Source organism: Heterodontus francisci, chromosome 10, assembly GCF_036365525.1.
Source record: "Heterodontus francisci isolate sHetFra1 chromosome 10, sHetFra1.hap1, whole genome shotgun sequence".
Taxonomy (NCBI): domain Eukaryota; kingdom Metazoa; phylum Chordata; class Chondrichthyes; order Heterodontiformes; family Heterodontidae; genus Heterodontus; species Heterodontus francisci.
In genome coordinates, this window is record NC_090380.1 from 45785735 (window position 1) to 45807809 (window position 22075).

Here is a 22075-nt window from a genome sequence, read left to right on the forward strand (position 1 = left end):
CATAGTTCTGACGTTCCAGCTTGCAAAGGAAAGGGCTGGTACCTTCTTTCCTTTTTTCGTGTTGTTTGGTGCGGTGTATCAGTCCACCTTTCGGGCAATGACCCTGAGCTCCAAGCACCCATTGAAGCAGGTAGACTGTGGCGGGACAGAACCTTATTGACCGGGGGCTGCCCGGTTTGAGGCAGGCGGTAGCTGTCCAATGAGGTGCAATGACCTCTCCCACTGACAAAGATACAGCCTGTCTTTCAGAAGAGCAGGCTGGTTGTATCATGTGCTCTGCAAACACCGCTGCCGGGACCTCCTGCTGTGTATAGAGTTCACCAGCAGCATTCTGGAGCAGACAGTAGCACTGGAGGCACATTGGCTAGCACCACAGTCATGCAGATGAGCTAAGTACACAAATTTTGTGTGCTGCCCACCTCAATCTGATCGTACGAGGGCAGATCGTGAATCGTGATCCCCATGTCCAAAAATGGCACTACCCAATCTCTAGTCCTACCTGTTTTGCATGAGCTGAATTTTTAACATAATATTTTTCTGCTTAGACTCTGCTTGTCAGAAGTTAATCCCCAAAATAGCATTTTTTTCCTCAAAATTAGCCTATAAACTTAATCTTGTCTCAATAATAGTGATTTGGAGTACTAATCCATATACTTCTTTCTTTTGGGCCTCCTTATCTCGAGAGACAATGGATACGCGCCTGGAGGTGGTCAGTGGTTTGTGAAGCAGCGCCTGGAGTGGCTATAAAGGCCAATTCTGGAGTGACAGGCTCTTCCACAGGTGCTGCAGAGAAATTTGTTTGTCGGGGCTGTTGCACAGTTGGCTCTCCCCTTGCGCCTCTGTCTTTTTTCCTGCCAACTACTAAGTCTCTTCGACTCGCCACAATTTAGCCCTGTCTTTATGGCTGCCCGCCAGCTCTGGCGAATGCTGGCAACTGACTCCCACGACTTGTGATCAATGTCACACGATTTCATGTCGCGTTTGCAGACGTCTTTATAACGGAGACATGGACGGCCGGTGGGTCTGATACCAGTGGCGAGCTCGCTGTACAATGTGTCTTTGGGGATCCTGCCATCTTCCATGCGGCTCACATGGCCAAGCCATCTCAAGCGCCGCTGACTCAGTAGTGTGTATAAGCTGGGGATGTTGGCCGCTTCAAGGACTTCTGTGTTGGAGATATAGTCCTGCCACCTGATGCCAAGTATTCTCCGAAGGCAGCGAAGATGGAATGAATTGAGACGTCGCTCTTGGCTGGCATACGTTGTCCAGGCCTCGCTGCCGTAGAGCAAGGTACTGAGGACACAGGCCTGATACACTCGGACTTTTGTGTTCCGTGTCAGTGCGCCATTTTCCCACACTCTCTTGGCCAGTCTGAACATAGCAGTGGAAGCCTTACCCATGCGCTTGTTGATTTCTGCATCTAGAGACAGGTTACTGGTGATAGTTGAGCCTAGGTAGGTGAACTCTTGAACCACTTCCAGAGCGTGGTCGCCAATATTGATGGATGGAGCATTTCTGACATCCTGCCCCATGATGTTCGTTTTCTTGAGGCTGATGGTTAGGCCAAATTCATTGCAGGCAGACGCAAACCTGTCGATGAGACTCTGCAGGCATTCTTCAGTGTGAGATGTTAAAGCAGCATCGTCAGCAAAGAGGAGTTCTCTGATGAGGACTTTCCGTACTTTGGACTTCGCTCTTAGACGGGCAAGGTTGAACAACCTGCCCCCTGATCTTGTGTGGAGGAAAATTCCTTCTTCAGAGGATTTGAACGCATGTGAAAGCAGCAGGGAGAAGAAAATCCCAAAAAGTGTGGGTGCGAGAACACAGCCCTGTTTCACACCACTCAGGATAGGAAAGGGCTCCATATACAAAGGTAGAATAATTGGGGATGAAATTTTATTTCAGGCAGCCACAAAAACTGATCAAAAGTACATAAGCAGCCCGGTTTACACATCATTGTGAAAAGATGGTTCTTTTTGACACCAGCAAGGCACAATCATCATTTCATTCCATTCTCAAAGCCGGGGTCTTAGCCAAGGCAGATGGGTGAAAGCCTTCTGCTCTCAAATCAGAGTTCAGCTGATTAGGAACTGAGATTGAAACTCTGTGGACAAAGCCCCACTCAGAAATTTAGAGCAGAGAACTCTTTCTCTGTCTGGGGATGCAGAGAGTGAATGTTGTTCTAGCAGGAACATTAGGAAGATGTCTGCATTTTAAAAGTCTGAAACAGCTTAACAGATAGGCACAGAAATTAGCCTACATTCACAGAATTATTACAGCACAGAGGGAAGCCTTTCAGCCTATCATGTCTGCACCTGCTCTCCGAATGAGCAATTCACCTAGTGCCATTCCCCCGCCTTTTCCCTGTAACCCTGCACATTCTTCCTCTTTAGTTAACAGTCTGTTTCCCTTTTGCATGCCTCCATTGAATTTGCCTGCACCACACACTCAGGTAGTGCATCCAGACCTTAACCATTCGCTGCGTGAAAATGTTTTTCCTCATGTCACTTTTGCTTTTTTTGCCAGTTACTTTAAATTTGTGTCCTCTCATTCTCGATCCTTTCACGAGTGAGAACAGTTACTCCCTATGTTCTCTGTCCAGACCCCTCATGATCTTGAATACTTCTATTAAATCATTTCGGGAGATGGGAAAATTGCATTTTTGTTATAATCAAAGAACATAGAAAAATGGCCTTTATCACAGTGAGAATTGTTTACTGTTCTTTTATATATTTCATGTTAAGCAAACCAGCTGTTTGAAGTTGTGCCTATCTGTCAGTTCCTATAAAGAGAGGTAAATGTACTTGGGTTTCTTGTTATGAATCCTGAGTCATACTATAATTTAATTAGAAATTGGAAAGTAAAAGATGCACCCTGGATCATGGGGCATATTAGGTCATCTTAGGAGAATGACGAATGATACAGAACCCAAGAAGTGTGCCACTCACACGTGCCAGTTGTTTGGCCTCAGTAAATTGTTAACAAATGGCAGTTGGAAAATTGGACTGGCAATGTTTCCATGCAAGGTCATGTACCCAAATTTATGGCCTGTGCCCACTATATGCTGCTGCCCGCTGGCAGCATGTAGCCTTTCAAAATTGAGGCTTATATTTGCAGGGAAAACACGACATTGGTCTGACATGTACGCTGCCGACTCACAGTTCTACCTCACCACCACCTTTCTTGTCCTTGCCACTGTTAATTGTATATTAGAAACATAGAAATTTATGTCACAGAAGGATGCCATTGAGCCCATTGTGTCTGTGCTGGCCAAAAAAAAAGAGTTATCCAGCCCAATACCACCTTCCAACTCTTGGTCTTCAGACCTGTGGGTTACAGCACTTCAAGTGCATATCCAAGAATGCTTTAAATGCAATGATGGTTTCTGCCTCAACCACCATTCAGGCAGTGAGTTCCAGACTCTCACCAACCCCTGAGTGAAAATAATTCTCTTCAACTCACTTTTTAAAATTTTATTTAGAGATACAGCACTGAAACAGGCCCTTCAGCCCACCGAGTCTGTGCTGACCATCAACCACCCATTTATACTAATCCTACATTAATCCCATATTCCTACCACATCCCCACCATCTACCTATACTAGGGGCAATTTATAATGGACAATTTACCTATCAACCTGCAAGTCTTTGGCTGTGGGAGGAAACCGGAGCACCCGGCGAAAACCCACACGGTCACAGGGAGAACTTGCAAACTCCGCACAGGCAGTACCCAGAATCGAACCCGGGTCACTGGAGCTGTGAGGCTGCAGTGCTAACCACTGCGCCACTGTGCCACTTCTAATCCTTTTACTATTTACTTTAAATCTATGGCCTTTCGTTATTGACCTTTTTGCTAACTGAAATAAATCCTACTTATCCACTCTATCCGGGTCCTTCATAATTTTATACAGCTCAAGTAAATCTCACCTCAGGCTCCTCTGTTCCAAAGAAAACAATCCCAGCCTATGCAATCTTTCCTGATAGCTAAAATTTCCAGGCCTGCCAAGTACCTCTCCAGTGTGATCACATCCTCCTGTTATCCGATGACCAGAACTGTACGCAGTACTTTAGCTGTGGTCTAACTAGTGTTTCATACAGTTCTAGCATAACCTCTCTGCTGTTATATTCTATGCCTCAGCTAATAAAGGAAAATATCCTGTATGCCTTCTTAATCACCTTATCTACCTGTCGAGCTATCTTCATGGATCTGTAGACATGCACTCCAAGAGGTCCCTCTACACTCTCAGTGTCCTACCATTTAGTGTGTATTCCCTTACCTTGTTTGCCCTCCCCAAATGCATTACCTTACATTTCTCCAGACTGAGAGCTGGTTCAAGCTATCTGATTCTTAGTTCTGACTCTTCCTCCTCTGCCCTCACTGTCTCCCTTCAATTAATTGTGTTTAATTCTATGCAGTTGGTGCGCATTAACTGGTGATTCATTTGAATCCCTATGAATAGACACAGACTGAAGCTGTGATTATTGGGTTAGGAGGTGTATGCTTGTGATATGTAACTCTGTATATAAATAGAAAAGTGTGTAAAGATTGGCTCCAGTTCTATCCTTCATGAACTGGATTTCTGGAATATAATATGGTAGCAGAGAATGGTAGCCTAAAGGTGAAGGTTGGAAGCTAAGGAAAAAAATCGGACAAAAAAACCACAATCTCAGTAGCCAATATGGAAAATGGCAAGTGTAAATTGTCAGGTTATGATTACCCTCCAATGTTCTTGTGCAGCTCCAACAGTACTCAAGAAACACAACACCATCCAGGACAAAGCAGCCCACTTAATCGGTGCACCATCCACCACCTTAAACATTCACTTCCTCCACCAGTGTGTACAATCTTTAAGGGGTATTGCAGCAACTTGCCAAGGCTCTTTCAACATCATCTTTTGAAGCTGTGACCTCTACCAGAAGAACAAGGCCAGTAGATGCATGGGAACACCACCATCTGCAAATTCCCCTTCAAGTCATACACATTCCTGAATTGGAACTGTATCACTGGTCCTACACTGTCACTGGGTCAAAATCCTGGAACTCCCTCCATAATAGCACTGTGGGTGTACTTACACCACATGGACTAAGCAGTGGTTCAAGAAGGGAGCTCACCACCACTTTGTCAAGGGTAATTAGATATGGGCAATAAATGCTGCCCTTGTCAGTGATGCTCACATCCATGAACAAATAAAAAAAAAGTCTGGACCATATGGCCAGTGGAAGAATGAAGTGACTGTTGGACCCAGGTTACATCCCTACCAAATACCCTTGCTGTTCATCCTTCCTACCAGAAGTAAAGCATTTTGTGAGCTGGATGCCCGTCAGTTGGATAGTGATAAAGGTTCAGACCTTCTATTCGAGTTCTTGGATGAAATTTAAAAGTAAGATGTTAAGTGCCTATGAGGCATGGTCGGACTTTAATAGATTTCAGAAAACATGGGCGTTCCATGCAAGAATATATCATGGACTTTAACAGACTATATAACCGACTGATTAAATTCAATTTGCGGATCCCGAGATCAGTACTGGTGTTTAAATTGATGGACTTTGGTGAGGTGTCTATCATGGACAGGCTCCTGGTTCTAAGTGGTGTTCAGTTCTCAGAAAGGGAGACCCTGTTGGATCAGATGTCTGCTTCCTTGAAAAAATTCCTGAGGAATCAATTATTTCCTTCAGCCTTCATGGAATAAATGGAACATTCCACGGTGACACAAAGAATAGTGAACTCAATGATTGCCAGATTTCGGCATGGTCCAGATACTGGATGCAGGCGCTAATACAGTGGAAGGATTAAAGACAGGCAGAATGAGGATGAAGTACCTTTAGCAGAGCTGGCTATTACAGCAGAAGACAGAATTGGAGCAACAATAATAGGCGAATGAATCCCAGGAATGCCCAAGGAATAGTTAATAGGTACTTCAGGTGTTAGTCAAAGTACCATTATGTGATGAACTGCCCAAAGTGCAGATGCAAGGTCCTTGAAATGACACAGGACAATGAGAATTCTGAGGAAGAGGATGAAAATAATTATAAATCCTAAGAAATTATACAAGTCACAAAGAGTTTTAATCCTGTGATGAATGTGTTAGTGCGGATTTTTTCACTGTGCACTGATAATTTTGTTGTTTATTAAAGAAACCTGGTTGGTGTGTTTTATTCTGGGATAAAAATAGAGTCAATGATTGACCGTATCGGTAAGTGGGAAAAAATTTAAATATATGTTGTGACCTGTGGAGATGTGGAACTACCATAAACAATGCACTCATTCTGCCTCAGTCGTAACAATATGTGGAAGTTAAGTACTACAATGAAACACCCTAACTTCAAGAATGTTTTAAGGACAAATAAAATATTTTAAAAAATTAAATTGGAGAAATGCATATTTAGATGACTCAAAGAATATAAAATTAGTCATTTTTAGCAATGCTTCACATGCTAATCTTCCTAATGGGTATTCAAGTGCAGCTGGTTTCATAATAGTTTAGATAGGTAAGGGAAATTTCCTTTAGCTTGGGAAGCTAAGAAAATGTTTTGATGAAGTAACAGAGATGGTTGATTAGAATGGGGTAGATGTTGTCTATCTGGATTTTAAGAAAGCATTTGACAAAGTACGATATAAAAGGCTGGTTAACAAAATTGAGGGAATTCAATGGAATAGGAGGGTCAGTGTCAGCTTGGATAAAAATATTGGCTTGAGGACAGAAAACAGCAAGTTGTGGTAAATGTTTTTTTTCAGACTGTAGGATGGTAGACAGTGGTGTTCCCCCAAGGGTTCATTGCTAGGACCACTGCGTTTTTGATATATATAAATGAATTAGATATTGGACTTCAGAATAAAATTTCAAAATTTGCCGATGGTGCAAAACTTGGAGGTGTGGCAAACAGTGAGGATGATACCAATTGACTGCAACAAGACATAGATAGGCCAGCAGAATGGGCAAGTGGCAGATGGAATTTAATACAGAGGAGTGTGAGGTGATGCATTTTGGCAGAAGGGATAGGGAGAGGCAATTCAAACTTAATGACACAGTTCTAAAGAGTGTGCAGGGGCAGAGGGACCTCAGGGTTCATGTGCATAGATCTTTGACAGTGGCAGGACATATTGAGAGAGTAGTTAGCAAAGTATATGGGATCTTGGGCTTCATAAACAGAGGCATAGAGTACAAATGCAGGAAAGTTATGTGGAACCTTTATAAAGCCCTGGTTAGGCTACAACTAAAGTATTGCATCCAGTTCTGGTCACCAAACTTTAGGAAGAATGTGAGATTCCTTGAAAGGGTGCAAAAGAAATTTACCAGAATGGTTCCAGAGATGAGGGAAGTTAGGTTAGGTTGGAGAAGCTGAGGTTGTTCTCCTTGGACCAAAAGAGGTTGAGGGGAGATCTGACAGAGATGTACAAGTTATAGCTTGTTTAGCTGATGGTACAAGGACAAGTGTGCACAAATTTAAGGTTTTGGACAACAGATGTGGGGGAATGTGAGAAAGAACAGTTTTACACAGCGTGTGGTAATGACCTGGATCTTGCTACCTACGAGGGTGGTGGAAGTGGAAATGATCAATGATTTCAAAAGCAAATTTGATGGGCACGTGAGAGAAATAAATTTGTAGAGCTGCAGGGGTAGAGTGGGGGAATGGGACTGACTGGATAGCTCTACAGAGAACCAGCATGGGCTTGACGGATGAAATGGCCTCCTGCTGTGCCATAATAACCCTATGACTAAAATAAAGAGGGTTGTTAAAAGTACTTTGGCTGCTGTAATATATGGCTCTTGTGGAGGCAGTAGGTCTGGGATTCTACCTGTCAAATATTTTAAATGAGATTGTGTACAATGGGTGTACCGATGATATTTAATGTTATGTAGATAATTGTTCATTGTGGGATAATGTACACTCTAAAAAACATGAGTGAGAAAAGGTTACACATTCACTTTGCTGGCTTGAAACATTTGCTGGAGAGAAAGGAAATCCCAAAAATTAAGAGGGTGGATGCAAATCATCAACTGTCTGATTGTTTTACAAAACGAAATGTGTGTATGAAGAAATTGTTAGGGGTCCTAGAGGAGGGCCGTCTTGCAATATAATGTTTTGTACAGAATTTGGAACTTTTTCATTTGACTCGTTTTGATATTTTGGTTGTACATATTAACACTAATTTTTATCTAACGAGAGAAGAGAATCTGTTAATTTTATATTAATTGTGTTTATTTGTATGCAGGTAGTGGGCAATAACTGGTGATTCACTTGAATCACTGTAAATAGACACAGACTGAAAGTGTGGTTGTTGGGTTAGGATCTCTATCCTTCGCGAACTGATTTTCTGGAATATCACAGCTACTGTCTGATATGTCACACGACTTGCACAACATCCAGTATTGATAAGCAGAAATTTCCTTCAATTAAAAATTTGGGGAAACCAAAGCCTCTTCTATGTTCTGTCTCTGCCACGAAGTCTGTTCCCTAGCCACTGACTCAGTTCCTTTTCTGGCTATCTATCTGAGGTCAGACTAGAACATTCACAGTTTTGGTGTCCTGTTTGACCCTGAGCTGAGCTTCTGACCCCATATCCTCTTCATCACTGATACCGCCTGCTTCCACCTCTGTAGCATTGCCCAACTCCACCACTGCATGAGCTCATCATAACTGTAGACCTGACTATTCCAATATTTTCCTGGCCGATATCCCATTTCATACCTTCTGTAAACTTGAGTTAATCTAAACTTCTGCTGCTCGTATCCTCACACCAAGTCCCGTTCACCCATCACCCCTGTGCTCACTGACCTACATTGGTTCCCAGTCCAGCAAGGTCTCAGTTTAAAAATTTTCATTATTGATTTCAAATCTCTCCATGGTCATCTTTTCCTATTATCTTTTTATGTAGCTCTGTGTCAAATTTTGTTTGATATTGCTCCTGAGAAGCACCTTGGGATGCTTTACTATGTTCAAGGAGCTATATAAATATAAGTTGTTGAGTTAAGTACATCTAAACTGTGCAGTAAAAATTGTAATATCTAGACAATAAAAATATTTTTGAATTGCAATCTGGCATGCTAAAATTTGTTAGGAATTGCTTACCAATTGAAATTATAAATATTATTGTTTTCCATAGCTGTGATCGAGTGCCAAGCTAGAAACAGAAAAGAAGAAACAATGAAAGTTATTCTGACAGGTGCTGTTCCTGGCCCTACATGTACAGCAGCAATGCAGAACCAAGCCACCACTCCTTGTACTTGTGATCAAGAGGAGGTTCAGGCCACCAATGGTAAGCTGCAGAATACTACTGAGTGACTTTCTATCAGATTATCTCTCCTTACAAGAAGCACAAAACCATTGCTTTGCACCTCAATCTTACTAATTTCAAAACTATATTGACCTTACATATGTGAAATGATTTTACAAAGCCGCCAAAAGTTCACAATCTTGCTTTGTAGTCTACTAGCAATTATTAGTTATAATAATCCAGTTAAGGTCATATTAAAGGAGCTCTGTGTACAGCAATGCTGGTCACTCAAATAAACAGTCCAGCATTTTGTGTTTATGTGACATAGCATTTCCTTCCCTCACAATTGTGACTGCACTTTAAAAATACTTTACTGGTTGTGAAGCACATTGGAATGCTATGTTGTCACATTTACGAGATGAAAAAATACAAATTCAAACTGAAGAGTTATAAAACTTGACTTTGCCTTTTTTTTTAAAATGGACAATGTTGCAAAAGATAGCCACATTGTGTATTCAAACATTGCCACACTGTCTGTTTAGAACAAAGGATGCCTAACCAGGTTGATAGGTGTTAATTATACCAATCCTGAAACATTCCCGTATGGAATGGGTTCTTCTGAAACAAAGAAGGTGTGAAATAGCCACATCCTGGGCCATTGTGGGTCATCACAGGGAGGGAGATCTACATCTTCCAACAGAGGCAAAATGTGAGACCATTTTGACCTTAAAAGTAACTCTCTGGAGAGAGACACCCGGAAAGAAACATCACCAAGAAGCTTGTCCAGCTAAGAACTGGGGAGAAAATCCAGCAAGCCAGAGGGAGGTCCCCTGCTGTGAATTCTACATTTCCAAGCTATGCAGCAGTGAATTGAAGGTGATCCTCTGCCTTCAAACTGAACTTTCCACCAAGAGAGAAACCTACAAATACCTCAGACTTGCAGCCAACAAGAATGTGACTTCTGAGAGAATTCAACAGGTTTACCATGAACCCTGGAACCCAAACTCACTTGAAAACCATTTATCCTTTTTCATCTCTGTCTGTCTCTTCGCACATGTGTGTGTGTGTGTGTGTGTGCGCGTGCGCGCACGAGTGAACGCGTGAGTGGATGCAGTTGCGACAATTTCGGGATAAGGCGTATTGCTCAATAAATAATTAATCTTCTGTTTTAAATCTACAAGAAAACCTGTTGCAGTCTGTTTATTTGACAAATAAAACACAAAGCGGTTAAACCCTAGTAACAAGAGACACTTGCTGCAGTCAGGTGGGAGTTGAACAGTGGGAACCACCCAAATCCCTCTCCTCGGGGCCATAACAATGTATTGTGTGGTGGGGTATGCTGCACATCTGACAGGTCATGATTGCCTATGTGGTTCTTGTGGCCAGTCTATAATGCACTCCCAATTTCATCTTGGAACAGTAGCTGGGCGATACTCCTGGGTTTTGCCATGAACTGGCTCCATCTAGCCACCTGCTAGCTGGCAGAGGCAGTCATCCTGAATGAACAGCTTGAATTGCCCCTCGTTGATCAGTATACAACATGGTCTCCCATTCTGTGGAAAATTTAAAGCACTCGTGTGGACGTTCCCAATTGGTCACTGAACCTTCAGCAAATGATTGGCAGAAAGCTCATTTTTGTAGTATATCTGGGGTTTCTGCCCAGATCACAGCAGGCAATTGGGAGAACCCCGAGGAAATTGCCAGCATTGATCTTACTGTCTACAGGTCTCTGACTTCTACTTTACTGCCCCCTCCGATCTCACCCATGCAGATCAACTGGCTCATTGAACAATTTTTCTGTGGATGGCAAGAGGCATCTGGTCTTCTATCAGGGCTGATTTCATGAAAGTATCCAACGTATTGTTGGTCACTTTACTAAGCCAAGAGCTGTCCAGGTAATTAGTAATTGAAAATCGGTTTGGGGAAGTAACAAATCAGTCAAGTGTAATAAATCTACCAGACACATTAGTTAGGAACAAAGACCTACCCTACTAACTTATCAAGATAAAGTACTTCAAGTTTTGTGTCTGCTTCAGAAGGGAAGAAATTCCTGCTTAAGTGAGGCAACTTTGATACATTTTGAACATGTCAAAGAGCTGTAATGGCTCCTCTTCAACATCTGCCAATCCAAAGAAACCTGAAATGTGCACATTCCATACTCTTGACACTTAAGTCAGTCCTTCTTCTATGTTGTTCCAGGTTTTGTTATTTGTTATCAGACTCTTATCTATAAGAAAGGAACAAGAGAGCAAAAAAGAAAAACACAAACAGAAGTGCCATGATACTGGGAAATGAACTAAGGTGCTGTGCCATAAATCAACCTGGTCCTAACTCTCATTTGCAGAAGAAAAGAATTCTGCTATTCTTGCTCTACTCAGGTTAGGTCTTCTTCACCAGTAAGCCATTAGAGCAAACAATGAGGGTTCAAACTTCTAATCACTATGAAGCCACCTGTCTCAATGGTCCCTTAACTAACAATAAAATAAACGGGCTGAATTTTACTGGCCCCTCGACACCGCAGATCGCATTTTACCGCCAGCAGCGGGACCTCAGTGCAGCCCCCCCGCCGCATGGTGGCGGCACCACAATCAACATATGGTAATGATTAATATAAAAGCAAAATACTGCGGATGCTGGAAATCTGAAACAAAAACAAGAAATGCTGGAATCACTCAGCAGGTCTGGCAGCATCTGTGGAAAGAGAAGCAGAGTTAACGTTTCGGGTCAGTGACCCTTCTTTGGAACTCAACGGAACTTATGGTAATGATTACTTACCTATGCTGATTATGCAGCCCGCCGCCTCTCCACCGACACTGCCGGAATTTTCATTGAATGGGCAGTTGTCACGTGATGTCCTGTTCACGATCTGAAAAACCGGCGGGTCCTCACTCTGCATTACGGGAGGGAGGAGGGAGGGGGGCTACACAGGGGTCCAGCTCTGCATTCTTAAAGTGAGGAGCGGAGGGATACACAGAGGTCTAACTCTGCATTCTGGGAGGGAGGGGGGATACACAGGGGTCTAACTCTGCATTTTGGGAGGGGGGGATACACAGGGGTCTAACTCTGCATTCTTAAAGGGAGGAGGGAGGGGAGATACACAGGGGTCTGTCTAACTCTGCATTCTTAAAGGGAGGAGGGGGAGGGATACACAGGGGTCACACCCTGCATTCTGAAAGGGAGTGGGTCTGGGATTACTGGCTGGAAAGCTGAGCTGGCATGAAGGGAGGTACCATGTGCCATCCCTCCGTTAACAGTGTACGCTCTGTGTTTGTGAGGGGGCAATGGCACACAAGGCACCCTGTGTGTGGGGGAAGGGTGCCAGAAAGAGCAGGAGCATTAAGGTTTTATGGATGGTGGGGGCAATCGATTCCTCTGGTAGGTTCTTGATGTGGTCATGTTGTGCCACTCTGAGTTTTGGCCAAGATGGGCAATGCCATGGCACGCCACATAGTTCATCCAGGAAAGCAGCTGATGTATCCGTCAACACCAATCCATGCCCTGTTAGGAACCTTCAAATACATGGGTTCAACTTTATTTATCACATGGAAATAGGTATGGCTCATCCTACATTGTGTGATCCTCTGCAGGTGAGGATCTGTACGCGCCAGAGTCAATATCAACAGGCAGGTGTGATCCACGTAGAGGCCCCCGGACATGAGCAGCAGCCACCAAGGGGAGCCCGCCATTACATTTGCTGTGTATCTACAGGCCCCACATGACATTCCATCGGATGTCAGAGCACCAGTGTCAGAGGAGATTGCGCATATAGAGAGGGTGGTGACACGTCTCTATGCCTTGCTCAAGGATAGCCTGCAGCCCATGGGCTCCGATGGACATCTCAAGCCTGACACCTCTGCAGCCTTCTAGGGGCCCACCAGAGACCTTAGAGGGGTCACAGTCAGCAGTGCACCACTGCTTCAGGGAGGTCACCAATGCCCTGTGCTGGAGGGCCAGTGAGGATGTCCACTTCAGGATGGACTATCACAGCCATGCCCAGAGGGCCATCGGTTTCGGCACCATTGCCAGAGACCCAAAGTTATAATGTTCATAGACTGCACTCATCTGGCCATCAGGCCTACTGCCAGGCTACCACCTGCAGACGTCACCATTAAGGGAGCCCTCTCAATCTAGGTGAAGCTGATATGTGAACACCGCAGATACTTGCAGCGAATGTGTGACTGCTTCTCAGACTGCTGCCATGACACCTGGGTCTTGTGCCAGTCCCAGCTGCCACTGCTGTTCATTGAACTTGCTCAGATGGAGGGGTGGCTTCTTGGAGATAAGGGCTATCCCTTGCAGACATGGCTCCTGACACCGGTAAGAGACTCCACCACTGCTGCAGAGGAGAGATACAACTCCAGCCACTGAGCTACATGAGCCACCATTGAGCAGGAGATTGGCATGCTGAAAGAGCGCTTCCAATACCTGTATGGATAGGGTGATGCCCTGTACTACGGGCCAAAAAGGCCAGCTGCTTTCTTTACTGCTCTGCACAACTACGCACCCAATAGGCCTGGCATGATGAGGAGAGACGTCAACAGGATTCCTCCTCGGACTATGAGGATGCTGAAGACCTACAATATGAAAGACGTATGGGAGGGCAGATGGCACCCAGGTTCTTCACGCAGGGCTAGCAGTGAGGTAGGGATGTACGGAAGTGGCTTATCGGACAAAGGCTCTCTGCTCCATAGGAACCAACATGAGCTCTGCAAGCCACACATCACCCTCGCTCACCTGCTGTGCACCAGTCCACATCTGCAGCATCCCTGTGTAAACCGTTAGAGGCAGCAGCTGACTGAGCCAATGTCCATGTCACTGCAACCGTGGAGACGCTCATGAGTAATGGTGGCATGGCAATGATATTGCATACGTTGGCTCTCCTGAAGGGCCAACGGTGCAGAGGGATGTGACATTGGCTCTACATGCTGGCACACATTATTCACACAGAGAAAAGGGCACACATGTTGGTGAGGAACATTTAGTGAAAGACGTATTTACATTGCTGTGACACCCGTGCATTCCCATTTGTGTCAGTGTGTAAACCTCTGTAATACCTTTTATGGTGTATTTAAGTCTCACGTCCTGGAATGTGCAAATTTAAGATTATTCACCCAGGTGCAGCACGCCTACAAGAAGGAATGTTACACTTGAGTGGAAGAAGAGGATTGCAACTTCACAGGACACTGGGACACAGCAGGGTAAGTATGTGCAGCAAAGTGGAAAGTGCTGGAGTAACTCAGCAGGTCAGGCAGCATTTGTGGAGAGAGAAGCAGAGTTAACTTTCAGGTCTGTGAACCTGGACAAGTTAACTCTGCTTCTCTCTCCACAGATGCTGCCTGACCTGCTGGGTTTCTGCAACACTTTCTGCTTTGCTGCAAGCTGGACAGCAGCCCCACTCTTCAGCAGTCAGCTAAGTATTTCTTTGACAGCTGTCAGGAAGCTAAAAATAGGGCCCCAGCATCTGCTGCACAACTGTCAAAGGGTTCCTCACTAATGAGCCCCCGCGCTTAATATCGGGGCTCTGTGGCGGCCGCTAAATGCGGGCACCCCGCTGAGTTCAAAGGGCGCCGTCGCAGACGGCAGCGCCCCAATAAAATTTAGCTCAATAGCTTTATGTAACAGACTCAGCAAGAAATTTTATTGTTTTCCTCTGCAAAAAGGGGAAGTAGTTTTAAGAAGTAGGACCCCTCAACATTCCTTCTCTATTTACTATTTATATTTAACAAGGACCATGGTTAGGTCTGGGTTGCTGAAATAAAGGCCCTGATGTTAATCCGAAGCCGACTTCCAAGGGGAATTGAAATTGCATGAGCGAAACCCGAAAGGTAGTTCAGTGAGTTGGAGTCTGCAGTCACAACTGAATTGAAGCAATAAATTTTGACTAACTGTTTTTGTAGGGTGGGTGTGAATAGGCACCTACATGACTCGATTCTAATTCTATTTAAAGGGACAATGTGCAAATGGAAATTGGAGGAGTCAGGGCATGTTTACAATGAATGCACATAGAGCAAGGGCAGCACCCATATTTAATGATGCATCCCTTGGAAATACTGCTGGGTGCAGTCAGGAGCATGAGGGACATACTTTTCACCAGCAATGGGAGGGAAAAATTCTGTGGCTCTCACCAAGTTGGTATGTTTGGAGATTGCTGAGGAGGTGAGCAGCAGGAGCATTGTACCCCAGTCTTGGATGTAGTGTAGGAAAGTTTAATGATCTTACCAGGTCAGGAAAACTGACTACATTTTGTTGATTCACCCACCTCCTGGGCTTTAAACACCCCCACCTTCATTTCATTCTGTCGAGCCAAGTGTACTCCATCACTCCTCTCACACAATCAGCTTTCAGCAGCACCCAACCTTCAGTTTCTATGCACATGGTCACTTTTCCATTTATCCATCCATCATTGCCACTCACCCCAAATCCTTATGCAAAGTACCCTCACCAAATGCACTGCATCCATCAGTGAATACCTGACCTTCATTCACTCATAGGTTTGTGTTTTCGCCTCTTGTAGTGCAAAATGCAAGGGAGAGGGAGAAGACTGGAGGTGGTTGCCACAACCAGTACAACAACAGGTGCAGAGAAAAATGCCCTGGAGATAAGTGGCACATCTGCATCCTCTCAATCAGAGATAGAATGGGAATTCGCAGACAACTGGTTACAGAATTACAGATATCTCTGACACAATGGCTGAAATCATACCTATCATAAAGGAAGATGGTTGTGGTTGTTGGAGGCCAATCATCTCAGCCCAAGGACATCGCTGCAGGAGTTCCTCAGGGTAATGTCCTAGGCCCAACTGTCTACATCAATGATTCTCCCTCCATCATAAGGTCAGAGGTGTGGATGCTCACTGGTGATTGCAGTGTTCAGTTCCATTTGTAATTCCTCAGATATTGATGCAGTCCATGCTTGTATGCAGCAAGACCTGGACAACATTCAGGCTTGTGCCGATAAGTGGCAAGAATTGTTTATGCCACACAAGTGCTAAGCAATGACTATCTTCAACAAGAGAGTGTCTAAAAAGTTCTCCTTGACATTTAATGGCATTAACATTGCTGAATTGCCCACCATCAATGCCTGGGGTCCCATTGACCAGAAATTTAATTGGGCCTGTCACATAAATACTGTGACTACAAGAACAGTCCAGAGAGTGGGAATTCTGAGCTAAGTAACTCACCTTCTGACTCCCCAAAGCCTGTCCACCATCTATAAGGCACAAGTCAGGAGTGTGATGGAATACGCTCCGCTTGCCTGGACGAGTGCCACTCCAACAACGCTCCAGAAACTCGACATCATCCAGGTCAAAGCAGCCCTCTTGATTGGTACCCCACCCACCATATTAAACATTCACTCCCTCCACCACCAGTGCACTACAACTGCAGTGTGCAACATCTACACCTTGTTGCATCATTTAGACGGTTAGGTTTTCACCTGGTGATTTAAGACTCACAAGTGAGCACGAGCAGACACTAGTGGCAGGGACAACTGTGGAGAGTCTGCATTGGAGTGGGGGAGGGGCCGGTTGTGGGGGGGTGAGGGGCGCGCAATCCTTTCCAAGCTCTGCTCAGCTGGACACAGATGCTGAACCCTGGGGGCTAACATTGATGAGAATGCTAGAAATGCATCAACAGCTTAGCTCTGCACACTCTTCACAATAACAGAAAGGAGTCCAACTCAATCATTAGGCAACTGGGAGAGCAGGGAATTGTCTGAATGTCTGCCCTGGAGAGAATTGCCGCCTCCATGAAGCTTCAGACATGGCTCTCACACAAGCAAATGCAGGTCACTTGCATGATCATGCAGATTTTGGATGCCAACAAGTCTGACACCTTAACCAAGATGACCGATACCTTTTCTGTGGCCTTGCAACTTGTCATTGATCTTCACCAAGCTGCTCTCTGGTGGGAGAAATGTGGTGCTGGCCCAGGTGAGAGATGATGACGAATATTGTGTGCAGTTTTGGTCTCCTTATCTGAGGAAGGATGTCCTTGCTATAGAGGGAGTGCAGTGAAGGTTTACCAGACTGATTCCTGGGATGGCGGGACTGATGTATGAGGAGAGATTGAGTCGGTTAGGATATATTCACTGGAGTTCAGAAGAGTGAGGGGGGATCTCATAGAAACTTATAAAATTCTAACAGGACTTGACAGGGTAGATGCAAAAAGGATGTTCCCGATGGTGGGGGAGTCCAGAACCAGGGGTCATAGTCTAAGGATACGGGATAAACCTTTCAGGACTGAGATGAGGAGAAATTACTTCACCCAGAGAGTGGTGAGCCTGTGGAATTCGCTACCACAGAAAGCAGTTGAGGCCAAAACATTGTATGTTTTCAAGAAGGAGTTAGATATAGCTCTTGGTTCTAAAGGGATCAAAGGATATGGGGAGAAAGCGGGAACAGGTTACTGAGTTGGATGATCAGCCATGATCATAATGAATGGTGGAATAGGCTCGAAAGGCTGAATGGCCTACTCCTGCTCCTATTTTCTATGTTTCTATGAGATATGGAAGTGGGAACTCCACTCAAAGCACTTACACTTCTCACCTGTTTCCCCTCCCACCAGCCAGTACCAGACATGCTACCTCGTCGCCTGATGGCCGAGTCTGCCCCTGCATAGGTGCAGATTGAATAGTCTTTGGCAGGGCCCTCGGGCTCTGAAACCCAGAGTGTGTAGGCAAAAGCATCTCAGCAGTGAGGGCAGGGGTGTGAGCAGCCTACTTCACACCTTTGCTGAAGCCACACAGGATGCACCAGGTAGAAGCAGGGAGCATAAGAAAAAGCTACTGTGATTCACCAAGGGTATGCACATGTATGTTAAATAAAATGTTATGTTATTACATTTTCTTTTCTTATGAGAACACATCAAATTTATTGTTTAACACCACTTCCACATCTTGCCCATTATTGCATTTTAAGTATCAATTTGCCTTTCAATTGTTTCATGATGGTGCCAATACATGACAGCACCCATCGAGCAGATGTGTATGCATGATTGAAGAACTGATTAGTGCAAAGCTGGGGGGAGGGGGGGTTGGTGCTGGTGGTAGGAGCATCTGATGGATTTAATTTGTGATGTTTTCCTGTGCGAATCACCACGAGCTGATCCTTTGCGCTACTAGGGCATCCCTGACATCCTGGGCAGCAATTTACTCGACTACTCTAGCGATGGATGCCCTATTTTCATATTCCTTCTCCTCTTCAGTGTTTTCCTCATCTGAAGATGAGGAATGAGCACTTTTGCCATCTTCCATCTGCAATCCTTTCAGCTGCGCAATTTTGTGTAGAAGGCAGCACACCACTATTATTCTGGACACCCTCGCTAGTAAGTACTGAAAGGCCAGACCTATCTAGGCACCTGAAGCATATCTTCAACATTCTGATGGCTTGCTTTATGACACACCTGGTGGTCATGTGGGCCTCATTTTATTGCTGCTGCCCCTCATTGGTAGGGTTCCTCACAGGTGTCATGAGCCAAATTTGAAGGGGGTATCGCCTGTCTCCTACGAGCCAGCCTTTAAGTCTGCTTCCTGGAGTGAAAAGGTCTGGAATGTTGGACTGCCACAATATGAATGCATCATGACAGCTTCCAGGGATTTTAGCGCAGACCTGCATGAACCTCTTGTGGTTGCGCATCAACCGCATACTGAGGGAAGAATATCACCCTCGGTTGCTGTGGTGGCATTCAGATTGCCGCATGTGTGCAATTGATGGCACCCTATACCTGAGTGGGAATTCACTCATTCTTTCTATTGTCATCATCTGGGAAACTGACATAACTCCAAGCCCTGGCAAACAATTCACCGATCACCTACCTTATGGAGATAGAGAATAATGTAGGGAAATGTGAAAATATCCACTTCGGTAAGAGGAATGGAAAAGCAAAATTTTTATTAAAAGTGAGAGACTAGCAAATGTGGGTATTCAGAGGGATTTGGGCTGTTGAATTTTTTTCTATTCCTCAGCATTAATAAGCAGAAAGCATTTTCTTCCAAAGAGGAACTTAAGTTGACATTAATAGCAATGCAGTGATTATTTTATTACGGCTTTGTTTTAAACTAGTTTTTCCCTATTAATGTCAATTTTGGCTAGCTTTTTGCAGCTTTCTAATTTGATAGTTCTGTACATAATTTGTAGGATAATATTATTTAACTATTGTGGTTGTGTACCAGATATTGGATTTCACTTGGGAGATGTTTGCCAAGTTTATTGATTAATAACAAGATTTTCTCAGAAAGGAGCAGAAATTAGCAGGTATAATCTAATGCCAAAACTTTTCAATCATATATAAAGGTCAAAGAATATAGTTTTCCCAATGACATTAGAAATAGGCTAGGGTGCAACAAAAATAGAAGGGAAAAAGGAAACACAAAGTTGGAAAATGCTTGAAAGAACAGAGACGTATGATGAATCTGAAGACTCTGGCTCTTCCCCGTAATTCTGCCACAACTTTGGCAGGAGTTAGCCAGAAGGGCTGGATACCAGGTCACGTGCCAGATATATCAGGTCACAGTCTAGTGTATTAACTTCCACTCGCCTTACAAATGACCATCGATACGGGAGGGGCTAGGGCAGAACGTCCCACATCAGAGTTCCTGAGACCTCAACCCTCAAAAAAACTGGCATGAGGTTTGCATAGCTCCATCTGATGAAGTACCAGATAACCCAGTGGTAGTTGTTGAAGAAAGCCAGGCTACTTGCATAAATTACCTCATTTATATATTAAAATCAGATACAAAACTTTATCCCTCCAAATTTTACCTGTTCATTCTGGGCTCTGTTCATAGCATGAGCTTGCTCGTTAAAACTAGCCATATTAGAATCGTAGAAGCTCATTTGCTGAAGCAATTAGCTTAAAGGTTTTTAAGAACATTTTTGGTTTGTTTTGCGTTTTCCTGTTCCCTTTTTGTAGAACACAATTACTGAAAAAAAAAATGACCTGCTGACCTTGCAAAATCAGCCACCAAAGGCAGATCCCACAATCCACTGATAATGACTTTTTACTGACACTAACAATAATATCAAGTTAGTGCATACATCACGGAAGTTGTGATAGATAACAAATGAAACTACATAGGGATCAGCTTTCATTGTGAGGGTAGCTGCTAATATTACCAGGCAAGGCTTTAGCGATATGAAGGATTGCTTAAATGGAATTTACTTTTTTGGTACGTTTTGGAATGATACTGGTAAACCTGGAAGTTAAAGATGCTGTGGGTAATCTAAATGTTACTTTGGGTGTATATTTTCTGCTTAATGTTCCCTCAACCTTTCTGGACACATAATAGCATAGCTGTACATAATAGCATAGTTCAAATAATTTTGTTAGACATACTGTGGATGGATCACACACCAGGAGGAGTTCAGCTATCTTCTTACAGAATTATAAAAAAATTTCCAGTGACATGCCAGCTGGGTTCATTGACTGTAAAGTGTTTGGTGAGAATTTTGAAGCTAAGTTAAGTCTGAATAGAAGCAAGCCGTTGGTGTTTGGACAGGAGCACTGCAGCAACTCGGGGAGAAAAAGAGATCACCCTGCTTGTGGTAATGGGCCATAATTTTCCCTAGCAGTGCAAGGAATGATGTCCATCATTAGTTAGACTTTCCCTTGTCCATTTAATCATGATGGTATTTTGTGCCACAAGTTGCTGAAAGTGCAAGCTAATAACTTTTCAAGCAGAGAAACCGGGCAGCTGGAACCTAAGTGAATGGGGCGAGCAACTGAGTAGCTCCTTAACAAGTCAGATTAAAGGATTGTTAAGTTAACAGTGCAAAAAATGAGAAGGAAGTATAAATTAGAGTGGGTGAATTAAATGCAAAATCAGGTACAGAAAAAGAAATATAGAGAAAGATTGGATTAAGAGAGAAAAAAGACAGAAAAGAAAAGTAACGAACAAGTTTTAATTTTAAATGTTACATTATTAAAATCTCTAGCAACAGTTAAAACCTGAATGAATGAAACTTCATACTTGTAATAATTAATTTTCAGTGCCAGAGAGGTTTTTTGGCAGTACTTAACATTTATCATATTGTTGAAGTGGTACTTAAACTGAATTAAGCAAGACTTAACTTTCTGTGGTGAGTTTAGTTTGTATACCCCTCACACATGTACAGCAACTTCATGGTGTTCAATGCATTTTAATGGTGAGGCAGACAGCAAGATGCTGTTTTCACAGTGGGACGTGGCAGCTGTCAAGGTCCGGATGGACTCCCCCATTGTCCGCTCAAGGCTGCGCAGGGCCTTTGGCATCTCCACCAGATGTTGCCACAACTGCTGCTGCAGCTCCAGCGTGCTCTGTGCTGATAACAGAGGGTCATCAGTAGCCTTGGGATCAGCATTGGCCTGGCCACTCACAGCCCTCCGACTGTCAAGGACTTTGGCTGTCTCAGCCTCAGTCAGCTGCTCGGACGTGTGTGCAGTGCTCTCACCAGCTTGTGAACCAGAGTCTATGGCCGGTCAGATTCCCACTGAGGTGACTGTATCTGCACTGATGGAAGGCGTGGGAGTGTCATGGGACACTGCTTTCTCAAGGATGTCTCTTCCTCTTTGGAAGGAGTCCTGGCTGCTGGGGCTGATTCAGAGTGTTGAACTGCAAGATGCAATGAGAAGAGCATACTGTCAGTCTTGATGTTACGCATATAACGATTATGACAGCATTGTCTCAAACAATAACAATTTCACAGTCATCATTGTGTATGGCTGTGTGTTCACCCAGGACCCTGAGCTCTATGTCGCCGAATGAACAGTCCACATGAATGGATGCAATTTCCAGGGCCTTCTCCTCAGCCTGTGTTAGCGTACGCACATCTGGCACTCCTCCACCAGTACAGCTCGCCTCCCTTGCATTGTGGGCCCTCTTT

At 44.1% G+C, this 22075-nt stretch overlaps 1 protein-coding gene across 2 annotated transcripts in view; it reads left to right on the forward strand.

Annotated features, from left to right (window-relative positions):
* The window catches only part of LOC137374438 (cilia- and flagella-associated protein 47-like), a 777638-nt gene that overhangs the window by 705020 nt on the left and 50543 nt on the right, over nucleotides 1–22075 (forward strand). For both annotated transcript variants that reach the window (XM_068040550.1, XM_068040551.1), the window contains one exon: nucleotides 9106–9258. In XM_068040550.1, coding sequence (XP_067896651.1) covers nucleotides 9106–9258 — 153 coding nt within the window. The remainder of the gene's footprint in view (nucleotides 1–9105; nucleotides 9259–22075) is intronic.